The sequence below is a fragment of the Zonotrichia albicollis genome, chromosome 18 (assembly GCF_047830755.1).
Source record: "Zonotrichia albicollis isolate bZonAlb1 chromosome 18, bZonAlb1.hap1, whole genome shotgun sequence".
Lineage (NCBI taxonomy): Eukaryota > Metazoa > Chordata > Aves > Passeriformes > Passerellidae > Zonotrichia > Zonotrichia albicollis.
Window position 1 is genome coordinate 12,528,497 of NC_133836.1, and position 22,469 is coordinate 12,550,965.

Genomic DNA, 22,469 nt, shown 5'->3' on the forward strand with positions numbered 1-22,469 from the left:
ACCCGGGCGGGGGTGGGGGAATGTCACCGAGTGTCGCTATGTGTCACCCCCTCTGTGCCCCTCCCGTGGTGCCGCTCCCCAAATCACGCCCGTGCCCCCCCCCCCCCGTGTCTGTCTGTGCTGCTCCCCCCCCCCGCCCGTGTCCGTGTCCGTGTCCGTGTCCCCCCTCAGGCCGTGTCCCCGTCCCCCCCCGGGCCATGTCCGTGTCCCCCCCGCTGCCGCTCCCGTCCCCGCCCGCCGCCGCCGCCGCCCCCGTCCCGGCCCTTTCTGGGCCGCCTCCAACTTCCCGGCCGGGGCGCGGCGGCGGCGGCGGCGGCTCCGCGGGGCTGCGGCGGCCGAGCCTCGTTGGGCGCCCCCCGGGCCCCCCCGGCTCCCCCCGGGCCGCTGCGGGCGGCCGATGGCGGCGGGGGCCGCGGCGGGGCCCCCCCGGCGCTGGGAGCCGCGGCCCGGCCCGGCGCGGGGAGCGGGCCCGGCCCGGCCGTAGCGCAGCGCGGAGCGGCGGCGGTGAGTGCGGCCGGGGGGGTGGGCGGGAGGCCCCGGGCCCTGCGTCCCCTCCCCGTGTCCCCGCAGGTGCCGAGCCCCTCCCGCCGCCCCCGCTGCATCGGCCCGCAATGGGGAGCCCGGCGGCGAGAGGGACCCCCCCCCACCCCGGGACAGAGACACCCCCGGGATGGACAGACGGCCCCAAGGGACAGGGGGACCCCTGGTACCGACACCCCCGAGCACGGACACCCCCCCCTGCCAGGGTAGGGACCCCCCGGCAGAGACAGTCCCCCCCGGGGAAAGGGACCCGCCATCCCCGCGGGAAGGGCACCCCCGACAGGGACACCCCCACCGGGGGACAGGGACACTCCCCGAGAGGATCCCCCACTCTGGAGGGATGGAGACCACCCCCCAACAGGGTCCCCCCATCCCCGAGGGCGGCAGTGCCCCCCCCCCAGGTGAGGGGACCCTCCCCACAGGGACACCCTCCGAGGGTAGGGGACACCCCCTGGGCATCAGGGACACCCCAGGGACAGGACCCCCCTCCCGGGGTGTGGGGCTGGGTGGGGGTGCCACTGGAGGTCAGGGTGACCCCCCCCTGCTACACCATCCCTGGCTCTTGTACCCCCACCCAGGGCAGGGACAGCCGGGGCTTCCTCAGGGGCAGCCCCCGCCCCAAGGCTGAGTGCTGGGACCCCAAAACCCCAAACCCTCAATCCCCCAAAACCCCAATCCCCCAATCCCCCAATCCCCCAATCCCCCAATCCCCCACCCCCTGCAGCCCCTCGGGGTTGAACCCCACCAGGATAAAGGGGGAGCTCCCTGCCCCTGGCACTGCCATCCCTCGGGGTGCCACCTGCTCCAGGGTGGGGACACCAGGCTGAGGACACCCACCATGACTGGGCAGCTTTCAGGGCGGGGTTGGGGAGGGATGTCCCCTCTGTGCCACAGCCCCCCCAGGGGTGGCATGGGTGACAAGGGACTCATTAACCTGAGGAGGCATCACAGGATGAGGGGACACAGAGTGGGGAATGGGGACACAGATGGTGGGGGGACATGAGGGGAGGGGACATGGGCTGTGGGGGGGACACACGGGGTGGAGGGACAGGGAGCGGGAGGGCTGCAGGTCCTGGCAGGGATCAGGCAGGGGCAGAGGTGGCAGTGGTGGTGGTAACGTGGGGAAACTGAGGCACAGAGGGGTCACCGAGGTTGGTGGGTGGTCTGGGGGGGCTTTGGGGGGTTCCTGCCCATGACAGCCCCCGTTGTCCCCCCGCAGGCACCTGGCCATGGCCGACCCCAGCCACATCCAGTCGGCCGCCTCCAAGAGCATCCGCCCGTTCCGCTCCAGCGAGGAGTACCTGGAGGCCATGAAGGAGGACCTGGCCGAGTGGTTCAACACCCTCTACGACCTGGACATCCAGGTGGACACCTTCCTGGAGAGCCTGGAGACGGGCTGTCACCTGTGCCGCCACGCCAACAACGTCAACCGCACCGCGCTGGACTTCCAGGAGCGGCACCCCGAGGCGGCCGCCCGCATGCGCGTGCCCCAGAACGAGGTGGTGTTCCAGGCCAAGAACGTGGTGCCCGGCTCCTTCATCGCCAGGGACAACGTCTCCAACTTCATCCAGTGGTGCCGGCAGGACCTGGGCATCCAGGACGTGCTCATGTTCGAGACCAACGACCTGGTGCTGAGGAAGAACGAGAAGAACTTTGTGCTCTGCCTGCTGGAGGTGGCCAGGAGGGGCTCCAAGTTCGGCATGCTGGCCCCCATGCTGATCCAGATGGAGGAGGAGATCGAGGAGGAGATGAGGGACCAAATGGCGGAGGGGGCGCCGGGCGCGCGCCGGGAGAGCCGGGAGCCGCGGGCGGGCGCCTTCCCCAGCCGGGCCCGGCCCGTGGCCCTGTGCGACCTCCGGAACCTGGACGAGCTGGTGAGACACGCGCTGCCCGCCGAGCCCTGCGCCTGGGTGAGGGCCCTGCGGCCGCCCAGGCCGGGCCTCGCACGGTGCTCGGGGGAGCTCCTGCCCAGCCACCCAGCAGGCAGCTCCGTGCTTGATGGAGCTCCTCTCTGTCCGCCCAACAGGGTGCCCTCTGGCTGCTGGGAGAGCCTCTCTGTCCACCCAGTGGTCACTAGGAGGGCCCGCCTCTCTATGGCCCATGGGAGAGCCTCTCTGTCCACCCGGTGGTCATTCTATGGTTACCAGGAGGTCCCACCTGTCTATGGCCCATAGGAGAACCTCTCTGTCCACCCAATGGTCACTTGGAGGTCCCACTTCTCCATGGCCCATAGGAGAACATCTCTGTCCACCCAGTGGTCACTCTGTGGTCACTCAGAGGTCCCACTTGTCTATCACCTGTGGAAGAACCTCTCTGTCTACTCAGTGGTCACTCTGTGGTCACTAGGAGGTCCCACCTCTCTATGGCCCTCTCTGTCCACATAGTGATCACTCTGTGGTCTCTAGAAGGGCCCACCTCTCTATGGCCCACGGGAGAACCTCTCTGTCCACCCAGTGGTCACTCTGTGGTCACTAAGAGGTCCCACCTGTCTATTTCCCATGGAGGAACCTCTCTGTCTGCTCTGTGGTCATTCTATGGTCACTACGAGGTCCCACCCCTCTATGGCCTGTGGGAGAACCTCTCTGTCCTCTCCCAGTGGTCACTAGGAGCTCCCACCTGTCTGTGGCCCCCCCTGTCCACCCAATGGTCATTTTATGGTCACTAGGAGATCCCACCTCTCTGTGGTTGGTGGGAGGTTCTCCCTGTCCACCCAATGGTCATTCTGTGGTCACCAGGAGGTCCCACCTGTCTCTGTCCACCCAGCAGGGTCCATGGAGGGTCTCACCCATCTCTCTGGTCCCCAGGAGTCCTCTGTGTCTCTGTGGCCCCTGCGAGGTCCTGGCTGTGCTCCATGATCCATGGCAGCTCCCGCCTGTCCCCCTGGCAGGTCCCACCTGTCCCTGTGACCCCCACAAGTCCTTGCTGCCCATCCAAAGGGCGCTCGGTGCTCCGGGGGGTGTCCCCCGTGTCCCTGTGACCCCTGGCAGGTCCTCCTGCCCACCCTGCGCTCCCCGGGATGTGTCCACCCACCCAGCGCAGCTCTCCATGGCTACGGCAGCGCCTCCCCACGCACGCGGCTCCCGTGGGGCTCCTGGCTGTGTCTCGGTGCCCGCAGTCACAGCGGGGACACGCACACACACACACACACACACACACAGCGGTGCCACCTGTGCCACCCGCTCCCCGCCAGCGGTGCCCCACAGCGGTGCCACCCCCGGGAGGGACGCGGGGACACGGCAGCCGCAGTTTGGGGTGTCAGGAGGGGGTGCGGGGGCTCAGGCCGGATTAGGGGCGGGTGCGGGATCCGTCCCGCGGGTGAGCAGCGGATTAACCCGGGGGGGACAGGGGGGCTCTGCCCTCCCCTGCCTGCCTAAGCCTTTTTTTAATTGAAACCCCAATTCCTCATTAAGTCCCTCATTAAGGAGCATCCTGACCCCCCCCAATCCGCCCAGGGCTCCATCGGGGGGGGGTCCCCCTTGGCTGCCGCCCCCCCAAGCCCCCCTGGCCGGGCGCTGCATTTTTCCGGGCTGCGTAATTCCTCGCCATCCATCGGCTTTTATGGGCAGCGCCAGCGCCGGGGAGGAGCCTGGCGGGGCAGGACCCGGCCCGCCTGTCCCCAGGTGCCCCCCAGGGGTGACAGCAGGGTCACGACCCCTCCTCACTGCAGCCCCCCCCGCTCCGTGACTCAGTTTCCCCAGTTTCCCCCATCCGTGTCACCCGGATGGGAACCGGAGCGGCCACATCCTTCCTTCCTTCCTTCCTCTCCCCGCTGCATGAACACCCCCCAGAATCACGGAATTACGGAAGAAACCCCAAATTTGGGGGCGCGGCGGCGCCGCGTCCCCCCCGCAGGCCGGGCGGGGCAGGATCGGCCGCGTCCCCGCGTCCCCCGCGGCTCCCGGTTAATCCCTGACGTCAGGCCGGGATAGAGGCGGCAGCTGGCACTGCCCGGCCGCCCCGTGCCCGGGGTGCCCTGCCCGGCCCCCCGAACCCTCCCGTGCCGCACCTTCGGGTTTGGAGGGAGGCAAAACCCCCCGGATTCACCCCGTTTCTGTGGGTCCTGCCCCGTTTCTGGGGGATCTGGGGGTGAATCCCCCGCGGGTCAGCATCGGTGGGGTGGGGGATGTTGTGTGTGTGGACCCCGAATGAGGAGAGCTGTGCCCGGGGGTGCCCGGCAGGGGAGGAGCCCCCGGCCCTGCTGCCCCCCAGCCCCCACAGTGCTCCCCACGGAGTGTGGGGGGCACACAGGGCCCTCCATGTGTGCCCATCTGAGGGGCTGCCCCTCTAGTGGGGATCCACACCGACCCTACAGGGGGGTTTCTGTGCCCACCAGCCCTATCACTGTGCCCCACTGGCCCTATAGCAGGGGGTCTGTACCTGCTGATCCTATACCAGGGGGTCTGTGCCCCACTGACCCTATACGGGGGTTTCTATGCCCACCTTGCCAGGGTCTATGCCCTGCTTGCCCCATAATGGGGTGTGTGCCCCAGCAGCTCTGTAACGGGGGTCTGTGCCCCACCGGCCCTATAGAGGGGGGGTTCTGGACCCCGCCGACCCTACAGCAGGGAGTTCCCGCCCCACTGACCCCTCCCCTGTGGGCCCGCAGGTGCGGGAGATCCTGGGCTGCTGCTCCTGCCCCTCGCAGTTCCCCATGGTCAAGGTCTCGGAGGGCAAGTACAAAGTGGGCGACTCCAACACGCTCATCTTCGTCAGAGTAAGAGCCGCCCCCTCCCCACTGTCCCTCCCCTTGCCCCATTGTCCCCACTCACCCCATTGTCCCTCCTCTCACCCCATTGTCCCCACTCACCCCATTGTCCCTCCTCTCATCCCATTGTCCCCTCTCACCCCATTGTCCCCACTCACCCCATTGTCCCTCCTCTCATCCCATTGTCCCCTCTCACCCCATTGTCCCCACTCACCCCATTGTCCCTCCTCTCATCCCATTGTCCCCTCCTCACCCCATTGTCCCCACTCACCCCATTATCCCTCCCCTTGCCCCATTGTCCCCACTCACCCCATTGTCCCTCCCCTCACCCCATTGTGCCCCCTCACCCCATTGTGCTCCCACACCCCATTGTCCCCCCATTATCCCGAGCCCCTGCGCTCTCTCCTTCCCCCTCTCCCGGGCAGGGTGTGTGGGGTCCCAGGCTGGGTTTCCCGCCCATGCCGGCTCCCGGGGTGGCTTTGGTGGCTTTGGTGGCCTTTGGGGCCGGCAGGTGACAGCGCTGCCCGCAGGTGCTGCGGAGCCACGTCATGGTGCGGGTTGGCGGCGGCTGGGACACCCTGGAGCATTACCTGGACAAGCACGACCCGTGTCGCTGTGCTGCCCTCTGTGAGTGTCACCCCGCGGGCACTGCCACCCCCCGGCACCATCCTGGCTCCTGGGGCTTCCATTCCTGGCTCTCCACGGGAACTGTGCCTGCATTCTCAATAGAGCTCCATTCCCTGGTTCTCTGTGGGATTTTGTTCCCTGATTTTCTATGGGCTTCCATTCCCTGGCTTTCCCTGGGACTCTGTTCTCTGGTTCTCTGTGGGGTTTTGTTCCCCGATCTGTGAGGTTCCATCCCCTGGTTCTCCATGGATTCTGTTCCCAGATTTCTCCCTAGGGCTCCATTCTCTGTGGGATTCTTCTCCCTGGTTCTCTGTGGGGTTTTTTTACTTGATTTTCTATGGGGTTCCATTCCCTGGCTCTCCAAGGGATCTGTTCCTGGATTCTCCATGGGGCCCCTTCCCCTGGTTCTCTATGGGGTTTTGTTCCCTGATTTTCTATGGGGTTCCATCCCCTGGTTCTCCATGGATTCTGTTCCCAGATTCTCCCTGGGGCTCTGTTCTCTGTGGGGTTTTGTTCCCTGATTTTCTGTGAGGCTCCATTCCCTGTGATGTTCCATTCCCTTGTTCTCCCTGAGGCTCCATTCTCTGGTTCTCTGTGGGGTTTTGTTCCCTGATTCTCTGTGGGGTTCCATTCCCTGGCTCTCCTTGGGACCCTGTTGCTGATTTTCCATGGGGCTCCATTCCCTGATTTTCTGTGGGGTTCCCTGTTTCCCCATGGGGCTCCATCCCCTGCCTCTCTATAGGTTCCAGTCCCCGATTTTCCATGGGTTCCATTCCTTGGTTCTCTATGGCTCTCCCTGATTTTCTGTGGGGTTCCCGTCCCTGGGGCTGAGCTCCTCAGGGCACTGATCCTGCTGGAAGGGGGAGAAGGGGAGTGACAAAAGTGGGGTTTTTTCCCCAAATTCCCAAATACTCCTCCGGGAGTAGCCTGGCTGGAAAATGGGAATGCGGGGAAGGGAAGGGAAGGGAAGGGAAGGGAAGGGAAGGGAAGGGAAGGGAAGGGAAGGGAAGGGAAGGGAAGGGAAGGGAAGGGAAGGGAAGGGAAGGGAAGGGAAGGGAAGGGAAGGGAAGGGAAGGGAAGGGAAGGGAAGGGAAGGGAAGGGAAGGGAAGGGAAGGGAAGGGAAGGGAAGGGAAGGGAAGGGAAGGGAAGGGAAGGGAAGGGAAGGGAAGGGAAGGGAAGGGAAGGGTCCCCGCTGACCTCCTGCCCTCTGTCCCTTCCAGCTCACCGCCTGCCGCAGCCCCGCGCCCCGGGCATGTCCCCCCAAAAAGCGGCTCCCGGCGCCGCCTCCTCGTCCCGCACCTCCAGCCCCAGCGTCCCCCGGCGCCCCCGGCCCGCCGCGCCCCCCCAGCCCCGGGGGGACCCCCCGAAGCCGCCCCGGCAGGAGGGGCTGCCCCCTCGGGGGGGAGCCGCCCCCTGCTCCGGCAGCCCCTCCCGGAGCCCCGCCGAGCCGCGGGCAGCGGGGACCCCCAGGTACGGCCCCACCCCAAAACTGCGCCGAGACCCCGCGGCAAGGGCTGAGCCCCCCGAGGGGATGGGGGAACGGGGGCGGTAATGGGGAAAGCGCTGGGGGGCAGTGGGAGGTACTGGGGGGGAATGGGGTAACTGGGCTGAACTGGGAGATGCAATGGGGAGATCGTGGGGGGCAGTGAGGGGGAAATGGAATCATTGGGGGCAGTGGGGGGGATGAGGAGCAAATGGGGGAATCATTGGGGGCAGCGGGAGGTACGAGAGGGTGAATTGGGGGTGCACTGGGGGGTGCAGTGAGCGGTACGGAGGGGGCAGTGGGGTGAATTTGGGGTGAAATGGGGGTGCAGCAGGAAAGAATGGGGGAATGGGGGTGCAGTTAAGGCAGGGGAGGGGAAATGGAGGGTGAAAGTGGGGGTTCGGTGGGCTGCCATGGGGGGCTATGGGGACAGATAAGGGGGCACTGGGAGGTGATGGGGGCAGTGGGAGTCTGTGGGAGGGGGGAAATGGGGAAAGCATTGGGGGATCAATGGAGGGGAATAGTGGGGGGCAGCAGGGGGAGGGAAGGGGGGCCACAAGGGGGAAATGGGGGTGCATTGGGAGCTGTGGGATTTTGTGGGGGTTCAATGGAGGCGGGCAGTGGGGGCAATAGGGGTTCACTGGGGTGCAGTGGGGGAACAAGGGGGAATGGAATGAAGGGGCAGTGGGGGAAATGGGGGTGCAGTGGGGTGTGAAATGGAGGGGAATGGGATTGGTGGGGGGAATGTGGGGAGCCATGGGGGAGCTCAGAGCAGGGAGGCAGTGGGTGTGCAATGGGGGAAGTGGGGTGCAATGGAGGGAGTATGGGGTGCAGTGGGAGCTGAAGGGGGGGAATGAGGGTGGAATGGGAGGATTCAATCGGAGTTTAATGGAGGGGGGAGATGGGGGGCAGTGGGGAGGGAAATGGGGTTCTGGGGGGTGCAGTGAGGAGCAATGGGCAGTGAAGGGGGAGAACAGGGGGCTTTAATGGGGGAGCAAGGGGAAGGGAAATGGGGTTCGATAGTGGGAATATGGGGTTCAGTGGGGGTGCAGTGAGGATGGAAAGGGCGTTTAAGTTGGGGGGGTGTGGAGTGCAATGGGGGTGCGGTGAGGAGGAATGGGGATAAAGGGGGAAGAATGAACGGGTGCAGTGAGGGGGGAAAGGGGGTGCAGTGGAAGGAATGTGGGGAGAATGGGCAGGGTTGGGTGGGGAGAGGTGCAATGGGGGCACACTGGGGGGGCTCCACCAGGAGGGGTGCAGGGGGGGGATTTCAATATGGGAGTGTAATGGGGGGGTTCCATGAGGAGGGGTGAAATGGGGGGATCTTAGTGAGGGAATGCAATGGGGGGCACTGGGGGCGCTGCACGAGGAGGGGTGCAATGGCGGATTTTAATGAGGGAGTGCAATGGGGGGGTCTCCGTGAGGAGGGGTGCAATGGGGGGGCACTGTGAGGTTCCGTGAGGAAGGGTGCAATGGGGGAATTTTAATGGGGGAATGCAATGGGGGAGGCACTAGGGGGTTCCATGAGGAGGGGTGCAATAGGGGGGGCACTGGGGCGGGGGTTCCACGAGGAGGGGTGCAATGGGGTGTCAGTGTGGGGGTTCATGGAGTCTGTGCAGTCGGGGGGTGCCCTGCGGGGTCACCACTGTTCTCACTGCCCCCTCTGTCCCGTGCCGCCCCCAGGCCCCGCGCCCCCGCTCGCTCCCGGCGCTGCTCCGGTGACAGCGACTCCTCGGCCGCCTCGGCTCAGAGCGGCCCCCGCCGCCCCCCGGCCCGCCGGGACCCCCCGGACCCGCCGGCCCCGGGCTCCCCCCGCGCCTCCCGCAGCCCCGGGCGCGGCTCGGCCCCGCTGCTGCTCATCCGCCGCCGGCCCGACGGGCAGCACTCGTGGGCACGGGCCGAGCCCCCCCCGGCCGGGAGCCCCGGCGGGCGGCGCGACCCCCGGCCGGGCCCCGGGGACCCCGAGGAGCTGGCGCGGCGGCTGCGGGCCCCGCGCTGGCTGGAGCCCGGGCAGGAGCAGCGGCTGTTCCAGCGGCTGGAGGAGGAGTTCCTGGCCAACACTCGGCTGCTGGAGCAGCTGGGGGACACGGAGAGCGCCCCCCCTGCGCCCCCCGCCGCCGCCGCTGCCGCTGACTCGGCCTATTGCTCCTCGTCATCCTCATCTTCCTCCCTGAACGTGTTCGCCAAGCACGGGCTGCCCGCCGAGGAGGGGCGGCGGGGCGGGAGCAGCGACGGCAACAACAACGGCAACAACAACGGGAACAGCAACGGGAACCACGGCGGGTGCCCCTCGCTGCCGCCCAACCCGGGCCTGGCGGACGCGAGGCGCCGCTCCACCTTCTCCAGCTCCTCGGACGAGAGCTGCTGCTTCCCGGCCTCGTGGGACAACCACCGGGACACGGCGGGGAACGCCGGCTCCGACACCGACTGGGCCGCGGGGGAGGACGAGCTGATGGAGATGGAGGAGAGCCCCGGGCCGGGGGTCCCCGCGGCCCCGCCGCGGCCCTGGGCCAAGCCCCGGCTGGACACGCAGCCCCACAGGGCGCCCTCCCGCATCCCCACGCCCCAGCGGGCCCCCAACGGCAGCGCCAGGGCCTGGGGGGCTCTGCAGGGCGCCCCCTCCTCCCTCCTGGACCGCGAGGGGCTGGAGGAGAACGCGTGGCCATGAGGGGGCCCTGTGGCAGCTCCTGGGGACAGCCCCGAGCTGCTGGGGATGGTGGAGGTGGCACCCGGGCGGGCCACGGCCGCAGAGCTGGGGTGGCCAGGACCCCTTCCCTTGGCATTGGGGGCCCTGCAAGGAGCCCCCAGCCCCAGAGGGTGCCAGGGGTGTCCCCATGGCCTGGGTGCAGTTCCAGGGGTGTGCGCAGAGCTGGGAATGGGGCTGGAGAGCACCCAGTTCTCTTCATCTCCTCACTCTTCTCCACTTGTTTTCCTTATCTTGACCTTCTCTTCTTGTCTTCTCTTCTTGCTATTCTTGTCATCCTCCTCCTCCTCCTCTCATCTTCTCTCTCCTCTCTTCTTTTGGGCTGCCTCCTCCTCTTCTCTTGGCCTTCACCTCTTTCTCTCATCATCTTCTTGACCTTCCCCTCTTCTCTTCTTGGCCTCATCATTACCACCTTGGCCACTTTCTGCTCTCCTCTCCAGCCGTGAGATGACTTGGGGACATGCAGTCTGTCACCACCAGCCCTGTTCCAGGGCAGGGGGGTCACTGTTCCCTCTCCAGCCCCCAGCACTGCCCCCAGCTCGTGTTGATGTCCCCAGGGTGGGACAGGGCTGTGTCCCCAGCCCAAGGCCACCGAGCCCCCACCCCTGCATGTCCTCTGCAGCCAGTAAAGACCAACGGAGCTGAGCCCACCCTGTCTGCTCATCTGTCCAGGGGGATTCAGCCCCAGGCCCCAGGGAGGGTGGGAGCAGTGAAGAGCTGAGTCCCAATGTCCTGGACCCCCTTACAGCCACTGGGACCCTCCAGAGGTGTCCCTGGAGCCCCAAGTGCCCCATGGCCAGGGCCCTTCACCCCAGGGCTGCTGGCCCAGGGGACACAGCAGCTGTGGGGCACCAGGAGGCTCCAGACCGTGGTGGTGACCTCCCTGCTGTGACTTTGGGGGTTCCAAAGCAGGGTGCCCATTGTGGTCCCTGGACAGCTGCTCTGACAGGGGGGTTGGTGGCCTGTGGGGTGTCCCAGAGCAGGACTGGCTGCTGCTGCTGCTCATCACCCACCCCACAGGGATCTCCTGGGGACCCCACACTTGTCCCCAACCCCAGGAGGGGCTCGGGGCACCCAGCCTGGACACCATGGACAGTGCAGGGTCACTTTGGTGGGTCCCTGAGAGGCTCCAGGGCTCTCCAGGCCCTTCCTGTCCCCAAGGGGTGACTGGCCCCGTGTCCCTGTCCCAGCCCTGCCCATCTGCTGTGTCAGGCCTTGCTGTGCCAGAGGGTTTATCTGGCCCTGCAGGGCTGGCAGGAAGCTCCCAGGACCCAGCTTCCCTCGGGGTCACCGGGCCATGGCCACCTCAGCAGTGTCCCCATGGGCTGGTGTCACCTTTATTCAACATTCCCTCAAAGCAGTGAACATTACAATATATTTATCTTTCATATATTAGAGATTTCCTGCTTCCAGGGAGGGGGGGACCCATGGCTTGATTTGGGGGGGACAGGAGCAGTGGGAGCCCCAGGGGAGCACCCAGAGGGGAGCAGAGGGAGCCGTGGGGCTGGGCTGGGGGACAGGGGACACTCAGGGCCCTCCTGGCCCCCTGCCAGGGGCTGGAGAAGCCCTTTTGAACCTGCACCTTAAGTACAGCCTCAAATGTGGGATCCTCGAGCCCTTCTGGGAGCTTTGGGAAGAGCTCCCATGGGGAGGAGATCCTCTGGGAAGGGCTCACCCACAGCTCTGCTGAACCAGGGAGAGCCAAAGCTGCTTCCCACCTGCTCCAGCCCCAAACCCCAGGGCTCCAGGGGGATCTGCAGCCAATCCCACAGCACTCTGGGCCCCCCAGCAGCTATTCCCAGGGTTTGGAATGCTGAACCCAGCACCAGCCAGCACTCCATGAGAGCCAGGAGCAGGAGCTGGGGTTACTGGGATGTGGAGGGAGCAGCACCAGGAGGAGCACAGGGCATCACTCACACATGGATTGCTGCAGGGATGCAAGACTGGGGACAGCCCCCTGCCCCCTCTGCTCCCCCAGGACAGGGAGAAGCCCAGGGGCTGGGTCCTGGGCAGGGGGGAAAGGGACATGCACACGGATCCAGCCCTGCTCCCTCGGGCGGGAAAGGGACGGGAGGAGGAGGAGGAGGAGGAAGAGGGGCTGCAGCAGCACCTCAGTTCTTCAGGATGGTCTCATAGGCTTGGTAGATGTACTGGGACACCTCTGGTGCTCGGCATTTCAGGGATAACTGTGGGGAGAGAGGGAACAGCGGGGTCACGGCATCCCCCCCATGCTGGAGAGCCCCCAGCCCCAAAGCAGAGCCCTGCATGCTGCAGCTCCCTCCCTCCCTCCCTCCCTGCCACGGGGCACTCCAGCTCCTGATGGCAGCTGCAAAAAGGTCATCCAAGCCCTGCAAGCCCTCCCAGGGCACAGCCATCCACATGCAGCACAGGCAGGGAACAGGCAGGGACAACACTGCAGCTTTTGGCATTGGATTCAGTGCCTGGTGCTCCAGGGAAGTGAAGGGTTCCCCAAAAACATCCTCCTTTCCAAAGAGGAATGAGCCCCTTCGGGTGTTTGCTTAAATATTACAGCATTCCCAAAGCCATTAGCTCCTCAAGCAGGGAAAGCTAGTGGAGAATCCTCTGGCATAAGAATTTTCAGCTATTTCAGGATTTTTCTCATCCCCAGTGACACCAGCAGGGCAATGGGGACATCCCAACCCTTGGAATCGTCCCCTCCTTGTGCCAGCCCTGCTGGGAAGGAGAGGCAGGAGGCACCAGGAGACTGCCAGGGCAGGGAAAAACATCAGGAGAGGGAGGAATATCCAGGCAGCAGCCAGGGAGAGCCCAAAGCCAGGGAAAAACCAATCTCTAACCTCCAAATCCTGCAAGAGCAGCGAGGCCGGCGAGGGCGGGCGGCGGGACAGACACAGAGAGAGGAGTCAGGGTGACACTGCTGGGCCCACCCCACCCCAAAGGCTGCCAGGGACAGGGGAGGGGACAGGGACAGCAGGACACCGGGGTGGCTCATGGCTGAGGAGTGGAGAGATCCCTGCTCAGGGAATGCTCTGAGGATAGGATGCCATGGAGCTGGGCGGGTTGGGAGCCCTGTGTGTCCCTCAGCTGTCCCCAGAGGAGCAGTGCCACCCTCCCCACGACAGAGGGACAGCAGGGCTGGCACCAGGGGAGCTCCCAGAGCAGGGATGTGCCCCCAGCCCCGGGTTTGGGAGCAGCCAGGGATGGGATGTACCGTGAAGCTGGGGTTGCTGGGCTGGATCCGCAGCTCTGCCAGCACCCAGATGCCGTTGGTGAGCTTCAGGGACTGGTAGAGCATGTCCTGGCCCTCCACGTTCCTCTTGGCAATGGTGAAGATGTTGCTGCCTTGGAGTTTGCTGCTCACAGCATCTGGGATGGGAGAGAGAGGCTGAGGGGCTGGGCTGAGCCCCTGCCCCACCTCCTCCCCTCCTCGTCATGGAAGAGGCTTAGATTGGCCATTAGGGGAAACTCCTTCATGGAAAGGGTGGCACAGCTGCCCAGGGCAGTGCTGGAGTCCCCTCCCCTGCAGGGACTGAACAGCCACGTGGATGTGGCACCTGGGGACAGGGGGAGTTAAGTGTGACCCAGGTCCTTGCGAGGGGTGGCACCCACCTGCGTTGAGGGAACAGTCTTTGATCTGGAACTGGGTCTCATTCTCGTTGGGAATGTCCTTCCAGGTGGCCAGGAACGTCTGTCTCTCTGCAGGGAGGGGACACCAGCGCTGAGGGAGCTGCCAGACCGGCCACCCCAAAGGTGACACCACACAGGTGACATGGCAGCTCAGGTGTGTCACCCTGCCACCCGCCCCAGCAGGCTCAGGGCAGCCACCTGCTCTTGGGGGCTCACCCAATGGGATCAAGGAGGTTCCAGGGCTGGGATGGCACCTAGGGACAGGTGACAGAGCACACCTTGCTGCAGCCATGGTCACCCCACTCACCCATCTTGCCGTCCTCCACGAACAGGATGTGCAGGGGGTACAGGGTGCTGAAGTAGAAGACATCAATGTTGTTCTTCACTGCCACCTGGGGAGGAAGGACATGGGGATTTCAACACCTCCAATACACAGCAGGTTCCCAAAATGTCCCATCTCATCTCAAAATGTCCCATCCCGTCCCATCCCCATCCCATCCCCATCCCATCCCAAAATGTCCCATCCCATCCCATCTCCATCCTCATCCCATCCCCATCCCATCCCCATCCCATCCCATCTCCATCCCATCCCATCCCATCCCCATCCCATCCCAAAATGTCCCATCCCATCCCATCTCCATCCTCATCCCATCCCCATCCCATCCCCATCCCATCCCATCTCCATCCCATCCCATCCCATCCCATCCCATCCCATCCCATCCCATCCCATCCCCATCTCCATCCCCATCCCCATCTCTCTGGAGCCAGCTGTCACTGCACAAGCCCCTGGTCCCTGCTGTCCCACCTCCCTGTGGATCTTTCCAAGGGCCCCTGCCCTGTCCCCATGTCCCCAGGAGGGGACAGCCCCGTGTTGCCCACCTGGAGGTTGTTGAGGGGCTCCATCTTCATGACAGAGCCCACGGTGTTGAGGGGCAGGGAGATCTCCACGGACTGGTTGGGAGCCAGAGGTGCATGAACCTGCAGAGGAGCTGCTGGGGCCAGGCCGAAGCTGGGGGACACCAGGGAGGGCAGGGGTCAGGGTGGGGACAGCAGGGGATGGCACAGGGTGCTGTCCCCATCCAAGCCTGGTGCTCCCTGCCTTCCTCCATGAGCATCCCAGGAATCCCCTCACTGCCCTGCACCATCCAGGGCACCATTCCTGCCCTGCACACCCTCAAATGTCCCCTTCCTCCTCCAGCCATGTGTGGCATTCCTGCAGCATTCCCTCAGTGCCTTGGAGGGAGGAGGAAGCTGTGCTTCCCCAGGACAACCAACAGACCCTGAGGAACAGCCTCTTCAGCCAACTTCTTAGAGGCTTTGCTTTGGTGCTCATCACCACCACAGCCATCAGAGACAGAAGGGTCATCACCAGAGGCTCTTCCCAGCCCTTGCAGCTCCTTCCTCACACCCTTTCCTGCTCTGGGCAGGGTCTCCAGGGATCCCAGGTGAGCCAGCCCGGGTGGGACTCACCTGTTGCGGTTGAACTGGATGGCAAAGTCAGACATGACCTGCAGGGCTTTGTTGGTCAGCACCAGGTCCATGGAGATGGAGCCCACCTGGCGGCTGAAGGTGCCAGAGATCTCCAGCCCCTTGGCTTTCATGGCAGGGAGCCACACCTGGGCCAGGGAGAGACAACAAACCCTCGGGGTGTCACCCACGGCAGAGCCTCTGCTGCTGCCCCAGCTCCTCCAGGGTGGTCCTGGATCACCCGGTGCCCACCCTGTGCCCCCTTAACCCTGCCCCACTCACCGTTTTGGGGGCCACGTAGGATCCTGAGAGGGTCCCCACGCCACCCGTGAGGTCGAAGAGGTCGCCCAGGCCGCTGCCAAGGGGTGCCCCCATGTTTGTGGGTGCCGTGGTGCTGGGAGCTGCTGTGAAGCTGCCACTGCTGCCACCCATCTGTGGGGACAAGGGAGGGGTTACAGGGGGCACCAGGGGGAGGGGGACGGGAGGAGGAAGGAGAGGAAGAGGAGGAGGATGCAGAGAATGAGAGGGGTTGGGTGTGAGGGCACACTCACAGCAGGGCTGCCTCCCACATCGCTGCGCAGCTGCAAGAGAAGAGAGGGGCATCAGCAGGGGCAGGGCTGAGGGCACAGGGGTCCCCACAATGTCCCCTCTGGGCACTCCCTGGAGGCAGCAGTGTGGGGCAGGAGTTGGGGTGCTCCAGTGGTGCCAGACCAGGAGCACTGAGGGCCATGGGTGTCCCCAGAGGGAAGCGAGGTGTCCCTGGGCTGGGGGAGCAGGGGCAGCCAGGGTGGGCACGGGGTGGGCACAGGGTGATCCAGGATCCATACCCCTTCAGACTCGTCCCCCATCTCCAAGCAGAAGCAGGCAAGGTGGAGAGAAGAGCCAGCCACATGCAGAGAGAAGCCAGGAGAGAAGAGACAAAAAGAGAGAGAAGAGAAAGGGAGGAGAGGACAGAGGTTAGTCCTGACACATCTGTCTGTCTGTCCATGTCCTTGGGACAGAGCCAGAGCTCATTCCCAGCCTCAGTGCCAGCCCATCACCAATCCCTGGGAGCCACAAGGTGCCAGGGCAGCACTTGCAGGGTTACAAAACAGGAAAGGCAGCAACGCTGCCTCCCCTTGGGACAGATGGGCTGCATTTCATGAGTCATGGAGCAAACTCCAAACTCTGCTCCTTCAGAGGGCCTGGCCCATCTCCAGCACCCACAGGGCAGGGAGAGCTTTCCATCCTGCCTCACCCCGAGGCCAAACCCCTGCTTGGCCTGCATTCCCAGGAGGACACACTGTCACAGGGGACACCCCACAGGCCGGGAGGGGAAACATCCTGGCCCAGCCCTGCAGCAGTTTGGGGGTCAGAGAGGGACCCCCAAGAGCAGCCACTCCTGCAGCACAGCACACAGAGAGGGAACATCCACACCAACGGAGGGAAAAGGCACAGGGAAGTGCCACTGGATAATGGCAGCACAAATGGGGGTTCAGTGCCCTCTGCAGCAAAGGACCAGCCCAGATGTCCCCGGGCTGACAAGTCTGTGCTGTGGCAGAGCAGAGGCAGCACCAAGGCCAGCAGGATGCCCAGGGGATAGGCAGCACCCAGGGAAGGAGCAGGGAGCTCTGGACGTACCAGCCTGTCCAGGCCTCCCCCAAGGAGGGACCCAGGGAAGGAGCAGGGAGCTCTGGACGTACCAGCCTGTCCAGGCCTCCCCCAAGGAGGTCCACGGCGCCCATCTGCACGGCGGAGGTGGCCATGGGGGGCCCGCTCACGGGGGGACCCAGGTCCAGGTTGAGCAGGTCCCCCAGCAGGTCCCCCTGGGTGGGGATGACAGAGGGCTGATCTCCTGTTGGCCCTCCTGACGGGGCTGTGTCTGGGCTCTCAGGACTCTCACCCCTGGAGGGAATGAAGGGAGAGGGTGAGCAGCTCCAGAACTGCAGACAGGGGCTGGCCCAGGTGAACCCTCCATCCCATCCTGGCTCCCAACACTTCAATGGCAAGGCAGACCCCACCCCATGTCATCCTGCCTCCCGACACATTCCCACAGAGATCACTGGGAATCTCTACAATCCCAGTGGAGGTCACCTCCACTAGGATCATCCTTCAGCTTTTTAAGGCCAGGGCTGAACCCACACAGCCCTGCTCCTCCCTTGGGGATGGGGGCTGAGCTCTGAGCCCAGTGGCCCCACAGCAGCCCCACATCCACACCCTCCATCTACTGTTGTGGTGTGCTGACATGGTTTGCCTCAGATTCCCCAGGTTCCTCCCTGATAATTCCCTGCCAGGTGTGTCAGTCACCTCTCCTTTCCACACCCTGACCGCTCCCAGCACTGTCTGTCAGTCCTGGCATTCCAGAAGGGCTTCCAGGGATTGGCAGATCCAAAGGATGCCCTCTATCCCAGGGGGCATTGGGCCATCCAGGTGTCCTTTGTCCCTTTGTCCCTCCCCTCCTGTCCCTGCTTGGTGGCTCCCTGCCCCTTCCCTGCCCCTCTCCCTGGGGTTAAAGGAGCAGCAACCACGGGCTCAGGGAGTTCTGTTGGAGCTGGTGCTGCATTCAGAGGCCTGTGGGCCAGAATAAAGCTCTGGATCCAAACCCTCCATCAGAACCGACTCCTTTCCTTCACCATCCCCTTAAAGCTTCTCCACAGAGGGAAACCTGAGGAGCAGCCCCTGGTATGGGGGAAGCTCCATCCCAGCAGCACCAGAGCTCCTGCAGGCCTGGCCTTGTCCCCACGGGCCCAGTGCAGCACCCAGCCAGGCAAAAGTGTCTGTGGGGTGAAACACCACACACCCACAGCCAAAAGTGTCTGTGGGGTGAAACACCACACACCCACAGCCCAAAGTGTCTGTGGGGTGAAACACCACACACCCACAGCCCAAAGTGTCTGTGGGGTGAAACACCACACACCCACAGCCCAAAGTGTCTGTGGGGTGAAACACCACACACCCACAGCCCAAAGTGTCTGTGGGGTGAAACACCACACACCCAGCCAGCCAAAAGTGTCTGTGGGGTGAAACACCACACACCCACAGCCCAAAGTGTCTGTGGGGTGAAACACCACACACCCAGCCAGCCAAAAGTGTCTGTGGGGTGAAACACCACACACCCACAGCCCAAAGTGTCTGTGGGGTGAAACACCACACACCCAGCCAGCCAAAAGTGTCTGTGGGGTGAAACACCACACACCCACCAGCCCAAAGTGTCTGTGGGGTGAAACACCACAGTGCCGCTCTTTGGTTCAGCAGCAGGGCCAGACAAGCTCAGGCACACCCTGCCCAGCTACATTGTTAATTATTTGCAATAACCCACAGCCCTGGGAACCCCAGCCCGGGGTGGGGACAGGAGCACTCACGAGTCGCTGCGCGGGGGCAGGCTCTTGTGCACGACGCCCCTGCTGCCCTCCACGAAGGCGCTGGGCGGTTTGTGGTACACCGAGGCCAGGGTGCCGATGTAGCAGATGAGCTCGTCCAGCAGCGTGGGCTCGATCAGATCCGTCTCCTCCGAGATCAGCGGCTTCTCGGCCAGCACCACCTCCTTGGCGGCCACCGGGTCCGTGGAGAGCAGGCGCCAGTAGATGTACCCGCGGTCCCGCAGGTCGGGGTTGTCCGAGTCCTTTGGGAAGCCATGGGGAGCTGCAGCTGCCACAGGGATACTCGGAGCAGCTGCAGCTACTACAGAGATACTCAGAGCAGCTGCAGCTGTTATGGAACTACTCGGAGCAACTGCAGCTGCTAAGAAACTACTCGAAGCAAGTGCAGCTACTACAGAGCTGATCAGAGCAACTGCAGCTACTCAGAGAAACTGCAGCTACTACGGAGCTACTTGGAGCAAGTGCAGCTACTACAGAGCTGCTTGGAGCAACTGTGGCTACTACAGAGTTGCTTGGAGCAGCTGCAGCTGCTATGGAGCTGCTCAGAGCAACTGTAGCCACTACAGAGATACTCGGAGCAACTGCAGCTACTACAGAGCTGCTCGGAGCAACTGCAGCTACTTGGAGCAACTGCAGCCACTAGAGAGATACTCAGAGCAACTGCAGCTACTACAGAGCTGCTCGGAGCAACTGCAGCTACTTGGAGTAATTGCAGCTACTACAGAGCTACTCGGAGCAGCTGAAGCTACTACAGAGATACTTGGAGCAAATGCAGCTACCATGGAAATACTCAGAGCACCTATGGCTACTACAGAGCTGCTCAGGGCAGCAGCAGCTACTACAGAGCTACTCAAAACAACTGCAGCTGATACACAGCTGATCAGAGCAACTGTGGCTACTACAGAGCTACTCAAAGCAGTTGCAGCTACTACAGAGCTGCTCGGAGCAACTGCAGCTACTCTGAGGAACTGCAGCTACTACGGCACTACTCAGAGCAAGTGCAGCTACTACAGAGCTGCTCGGAGCAAGTGCAGCTACTACAGAGCTGTTTGGAGCAGCTGCAGCTACCACAGAGATACTCACAGCAACTGCAGCTGCTATGGAGCTGCTCAGAGCAACTGTAGCCACTACAGAGATACTCGGAGCAACTGCAGCTACTTGGAGCAAGTGCAGCTACTACAGAGCTACTCGGAGCAGCTGCAGGTACTACAGAGCTGCTCAGAGCAAGTGCAGCTACAACAGAGCTGTTTGGAGCAGCTGCAGCTACCACAGAGATACTCAGAGCACCTACGGCTACCACAGAGATACTCAGAGCAACTGCAGCTGCTATGGAGCTGCTCGAGCAACCACAGCTATACAAAGCAACTGCAGCTACTACAGAGCTACTCAGAGCTGCTTTCCCCACCTAAGCCTTGCCGGGAGGGATCCCAGAGGCCAAAGGTGCCTCCTGAGCCGTGGCAGCGCCCACACCACCCAGGCTTCCCAATGTCACCGTTCCCAGAGGGTTTTAGGACAAGGGATGGAGGGACAGGACACAGGAATGGCTCCCTTTGGCTCTGAGTTGGGTTAATGAGTGTCTGAGGAATTTTTGTGGGATTTTTTTGGTGAGTGATTGATTGGTTGAGAGGTGGAGTTATGGGGGTTGTTGAAATGGTTGTGGGGAGTTATGGGTTTGGGAAAACTGGTGTTGAGTTTGGGTGGTTTGGTGGTGTTTAAAGGGTGTGGGTAGGGGAGGGAGACCCTGCCCATCCAGAGGGCAGGGATGGATGGGATATTGGGAATTAGGAATTGTTCCCTGGCAGGGTGGGCAGGCCCTGGCACAGGGTGCCCATCCTGGATCCCTGGCAGTGCCCAAGGCCAGGCTGGATGGGGCAATCTGGGACACTGGAATATGTCCCTGCAGGCTGGCACAAGGGGATCCTTAATGTTCCTCCCAACCCAAACCATTCTGAACTAAGCTCCAATTCCCTGCCTGCTGCCACATTCCCAGGGGATGGGAAGCCCTGGGAAGCTGTCCCAGGTGTCACCCACCTGTGTGGCCAAGCTCAGCACCTGCTGCACCAACTCCTGTGTCTCCGTGGGCTTCTTCAGGAACAGCTTCACGATGGCTGTCAGCAGCTGCAGCTGGACCTGTGGGGGACAGACAGACAGACAGGTCACACTGTTTGTGCAGGAACACATGGATTTGCCCCAGGACCTAACCCCAACCTGCCTTTCAAGGGACCACAGGCACAGTGACCATGTCAGTGGCAGTGACACATCAGGGCACCTCACCAGCCCATTTCCTCACCCTCAGACTCAGGCTGACCCCAAAACCATGGGGCAGGATCTTGGCAGCAGCTTACATGGCCCCACAGGGCACAGGCCAGAGCATCCTTTCACTTCCACATGGATAAGCAGCAGGAATTCCCCTCCCAGCCTCTCAGGGAGCCTGGATCTCTGCCTTTGCTACTCAGCATTTGTAGACTTTGCCCTGTTCACTGTCACTTGGTTACAGGGTGTTTTGCAGAGTTTTCCAGAGTTGGAAACCCTCCAGAACTCCACAGGCAAACCCACTGGCCTCAGTTGCCCTGGGAGACAGGGCAGGCACTGCTCCCTCTGCTCCTTTTCCAGCTCCACAGGGATCTGTGCTGGCACAGTGGCATTACCAGGCCCCTGCCTGGTGCCTCCCAACCATGGAGCAGGGAAGGCACTTGGGACAACACCACGGTGGCCTTTCACAGAACCACGGAACAGCTTGGGCTGCAAGGGACCTCAAATCCCAACTCATTCCCCCTCTTGCCATGGGCAGGAACACCTTCCACTCGGCCAGGTTACTCCACATCCTAACCCAAACCTGCCCCAAGCACCTGCATGAACAATCCCTTCAGAGCAAACTGCCCTGATCCACCTGGGAGCTCTGTCCCAGTGCCACCCCGAGGTCCCTGGCACACCTGGGTGCTCTCATCATGGAAGCCCTCCAGGAAGCTCTCCAGCAGCTCGTCGGCGTTGTCGATGCGCTCGGCGTATTCGCCCACGATCCAGATCATGGCAGCCCTGGCCTCGGGCTCGTCCAGGGAGTCCAGGTTCTCACAGAGCGTGGCAATCACGCTCTCGTACCTTCCCGAGGGGAGGAGAGCAGGACAAGCTCAGCCAGAGCAGGAGACACGAATCCTGATCCACCCAAACTCCAAACCACGTCCCACCCTGCCTGGGGCTGGCCCCTCACCCCAAATCCTGATCCACCCAAACTCCAAACCATGTCCCACCTGCCTGGGGCTGGCCCCTCACCCCAAATCCTGATCCACCCAAACTCCAAACCACGTCCCACCTGCCTGGGGCTGGCCCCTCACCCCATGGGCAGTGCCCTCACTGATCCCACAGCACATTCCCTGCTCCTGAACGAGCCTGGAGCCAAGGGCTACTCCTGCAGAGCCCTGCTCGTTACCAATTCAGTTCATTAGTATTTATTACCACTATTAGTGCCCAGCTTCCTGATTACAGAGTTGCCTATTCATCCTGGCTCAGCTGGAACATTCCCTCCCCTCTCCTCTCCTCCTGCTGCCCTTGTTCCAGCACCAGGAGCTGGACTGAGAGCCAGGGACACTTTCTGCTGACACAAGGGACCTGCACATCCCTGGCAGCTCCTCTCCATTTCAGTGCCTGCATCTGGCACTGCCACCATCCTGGGGCTGGGGACAAAACAAACCCAAAGCCACCTGTGCTGTGGGGAGGCTCTGGGGGCTTCATCCCACCAAGTCTGTGGCCCCCCAAGCACAGAGGGGAGGGAAGAGCTCAGGTAGGAGCAGGAGCACCCCGGGGAAGGCACAGCCCAGGGAGCCCCACGCACTTGTTGGGGTACTTGCGGAAGATGTCCTTGATGACCACGATGGCCTCCTGCACCACGTAGTTCACCTTGGTCTGGATGAGGTCCAGCAGGGTGCTCACACAGCGCTCTGCAGATTGCTGCCAGAGGGACTGGGTCACACAGGGACAGC

At 63.3% G+C, this 22,469-nt stretch overlaps 2 protein-coding genes and 1 non-coding gene across 8 annotated transcripts in view; 1 reads left to right on the top strand and 2 right to left on the bottom strand.

Annotated features, from left to right (window-relative positions):
- Window positions 1–274: 274 nt before the first annotated feature.
- On the top strand, window positions 275–10,131 carry GAS2L1 (growth arrest specific 2 like 1). Of its 2 annotated transcripts, none has more exons than XM_074554013.1 (6): window positions 275–504; window positions 1,760–2,450; window positions 5,147–5,254; window positions 5,776–5,872; window positions 7,094–7,343; window positions 9,040–10,131. In XM_074554013.1, the coding sequence occupies exons 2-6, from the start codon at window positions 1,770–1,772 to the stop codon at window positions 10,022–10,024; spliced, it is 2,121 nt and encodes a 706-aa protein (XP_074410114.1). In that variant the 5' UTR covers window positions 275–504; window positions 1,760–1,769; the 3' UTR covers window positions 10,025–10,131. The 2 variants fall into 2 exon arrangements, with proteins under 2 accessions (XP_074410114.1, XP_074410115.1); XM_074554014.1 differs by having other exon boundaries at window positions 277–504; window positions 1,760–2,414.
- Window positions 10,132–10,495: 364 nt separating this feature from the next.
- The window catches only part of AP1B1 (adaptor related protein complex 1 subunit beta 1), a 30,855-nt gene continuing 18,881 nt past the window's right edge, over window positions 10,496–22,469 (bottom strand). For 4 of the 5 annotated variants that reach the window (XM_074553999.1, XM_074554000.1, XM_074553997.1 and 1 more), the window contains 14 exons: window positions 22,322–22,437; window positions 21,426–21,591; window positions 20,524–20,622; window positions 18,475–18,734; window positions 16,816–17,017; window positions 15,961–15,981; window positions 15,685–15,714; window positions 15,416–15,565; window positions 15,137–15,282; window positions 14,546–14,675; window positions 13,974–14,058; window positions 13,649–13,735; window positions 13,251–13,405; window positions 10,496–12,246 (listed from right to left, as the gene is read on the bottom strand). In XM_074553999.1, coding sequence (XP_074410100.1) covers window positions 12,172–12,246; window positions 13,251–13,405; window positions 13,649–13,735; window positions 13,974–14,058; window positions 14,546–14,675; window positions 15,137–15,282; window positions 15,416–15,565; window positions 15,685–15,714; window positions 15,961–15,981; window positions 16,816–17,017; window positions 18,475–18,734; window positions 20,524–20,622; window positions 21,426–21,591; window positions 22,322–22,437 — 1,722 coding nt within the window. In that variant the 3' untranslated portion in view covers window positions 10,496–12,171. The remainder of the gene's footprint in view (window positions 12,247–13,250; window positions 13,406–13,648; window positions 13,736–13,973; window positions 14,059–14,545; window positions 14,676–15,136; window positions 15,283–15,415; window positions 15,566–15,684; window positions 15,715–15,960; window positions 15,982–16,815; window positions 17,018–18,474; window positions 18,735–20,523; window positions 20,623–21,425; window positions 21,592–22,321; window positions 22,438–22,469) is intronic. The other variant, XM_074553998.1, reaches the window with a different exon arrangement.
- Window positions 14,948–15,052, bottom strand: LOC113460430 (small nucleolar RNA SNORD125). The gene has a single exon (XR_003382258.1). It is a non-coding gene; the product is annotated as a small nucleolar RNA SNORD125 (small nucleolar RNA).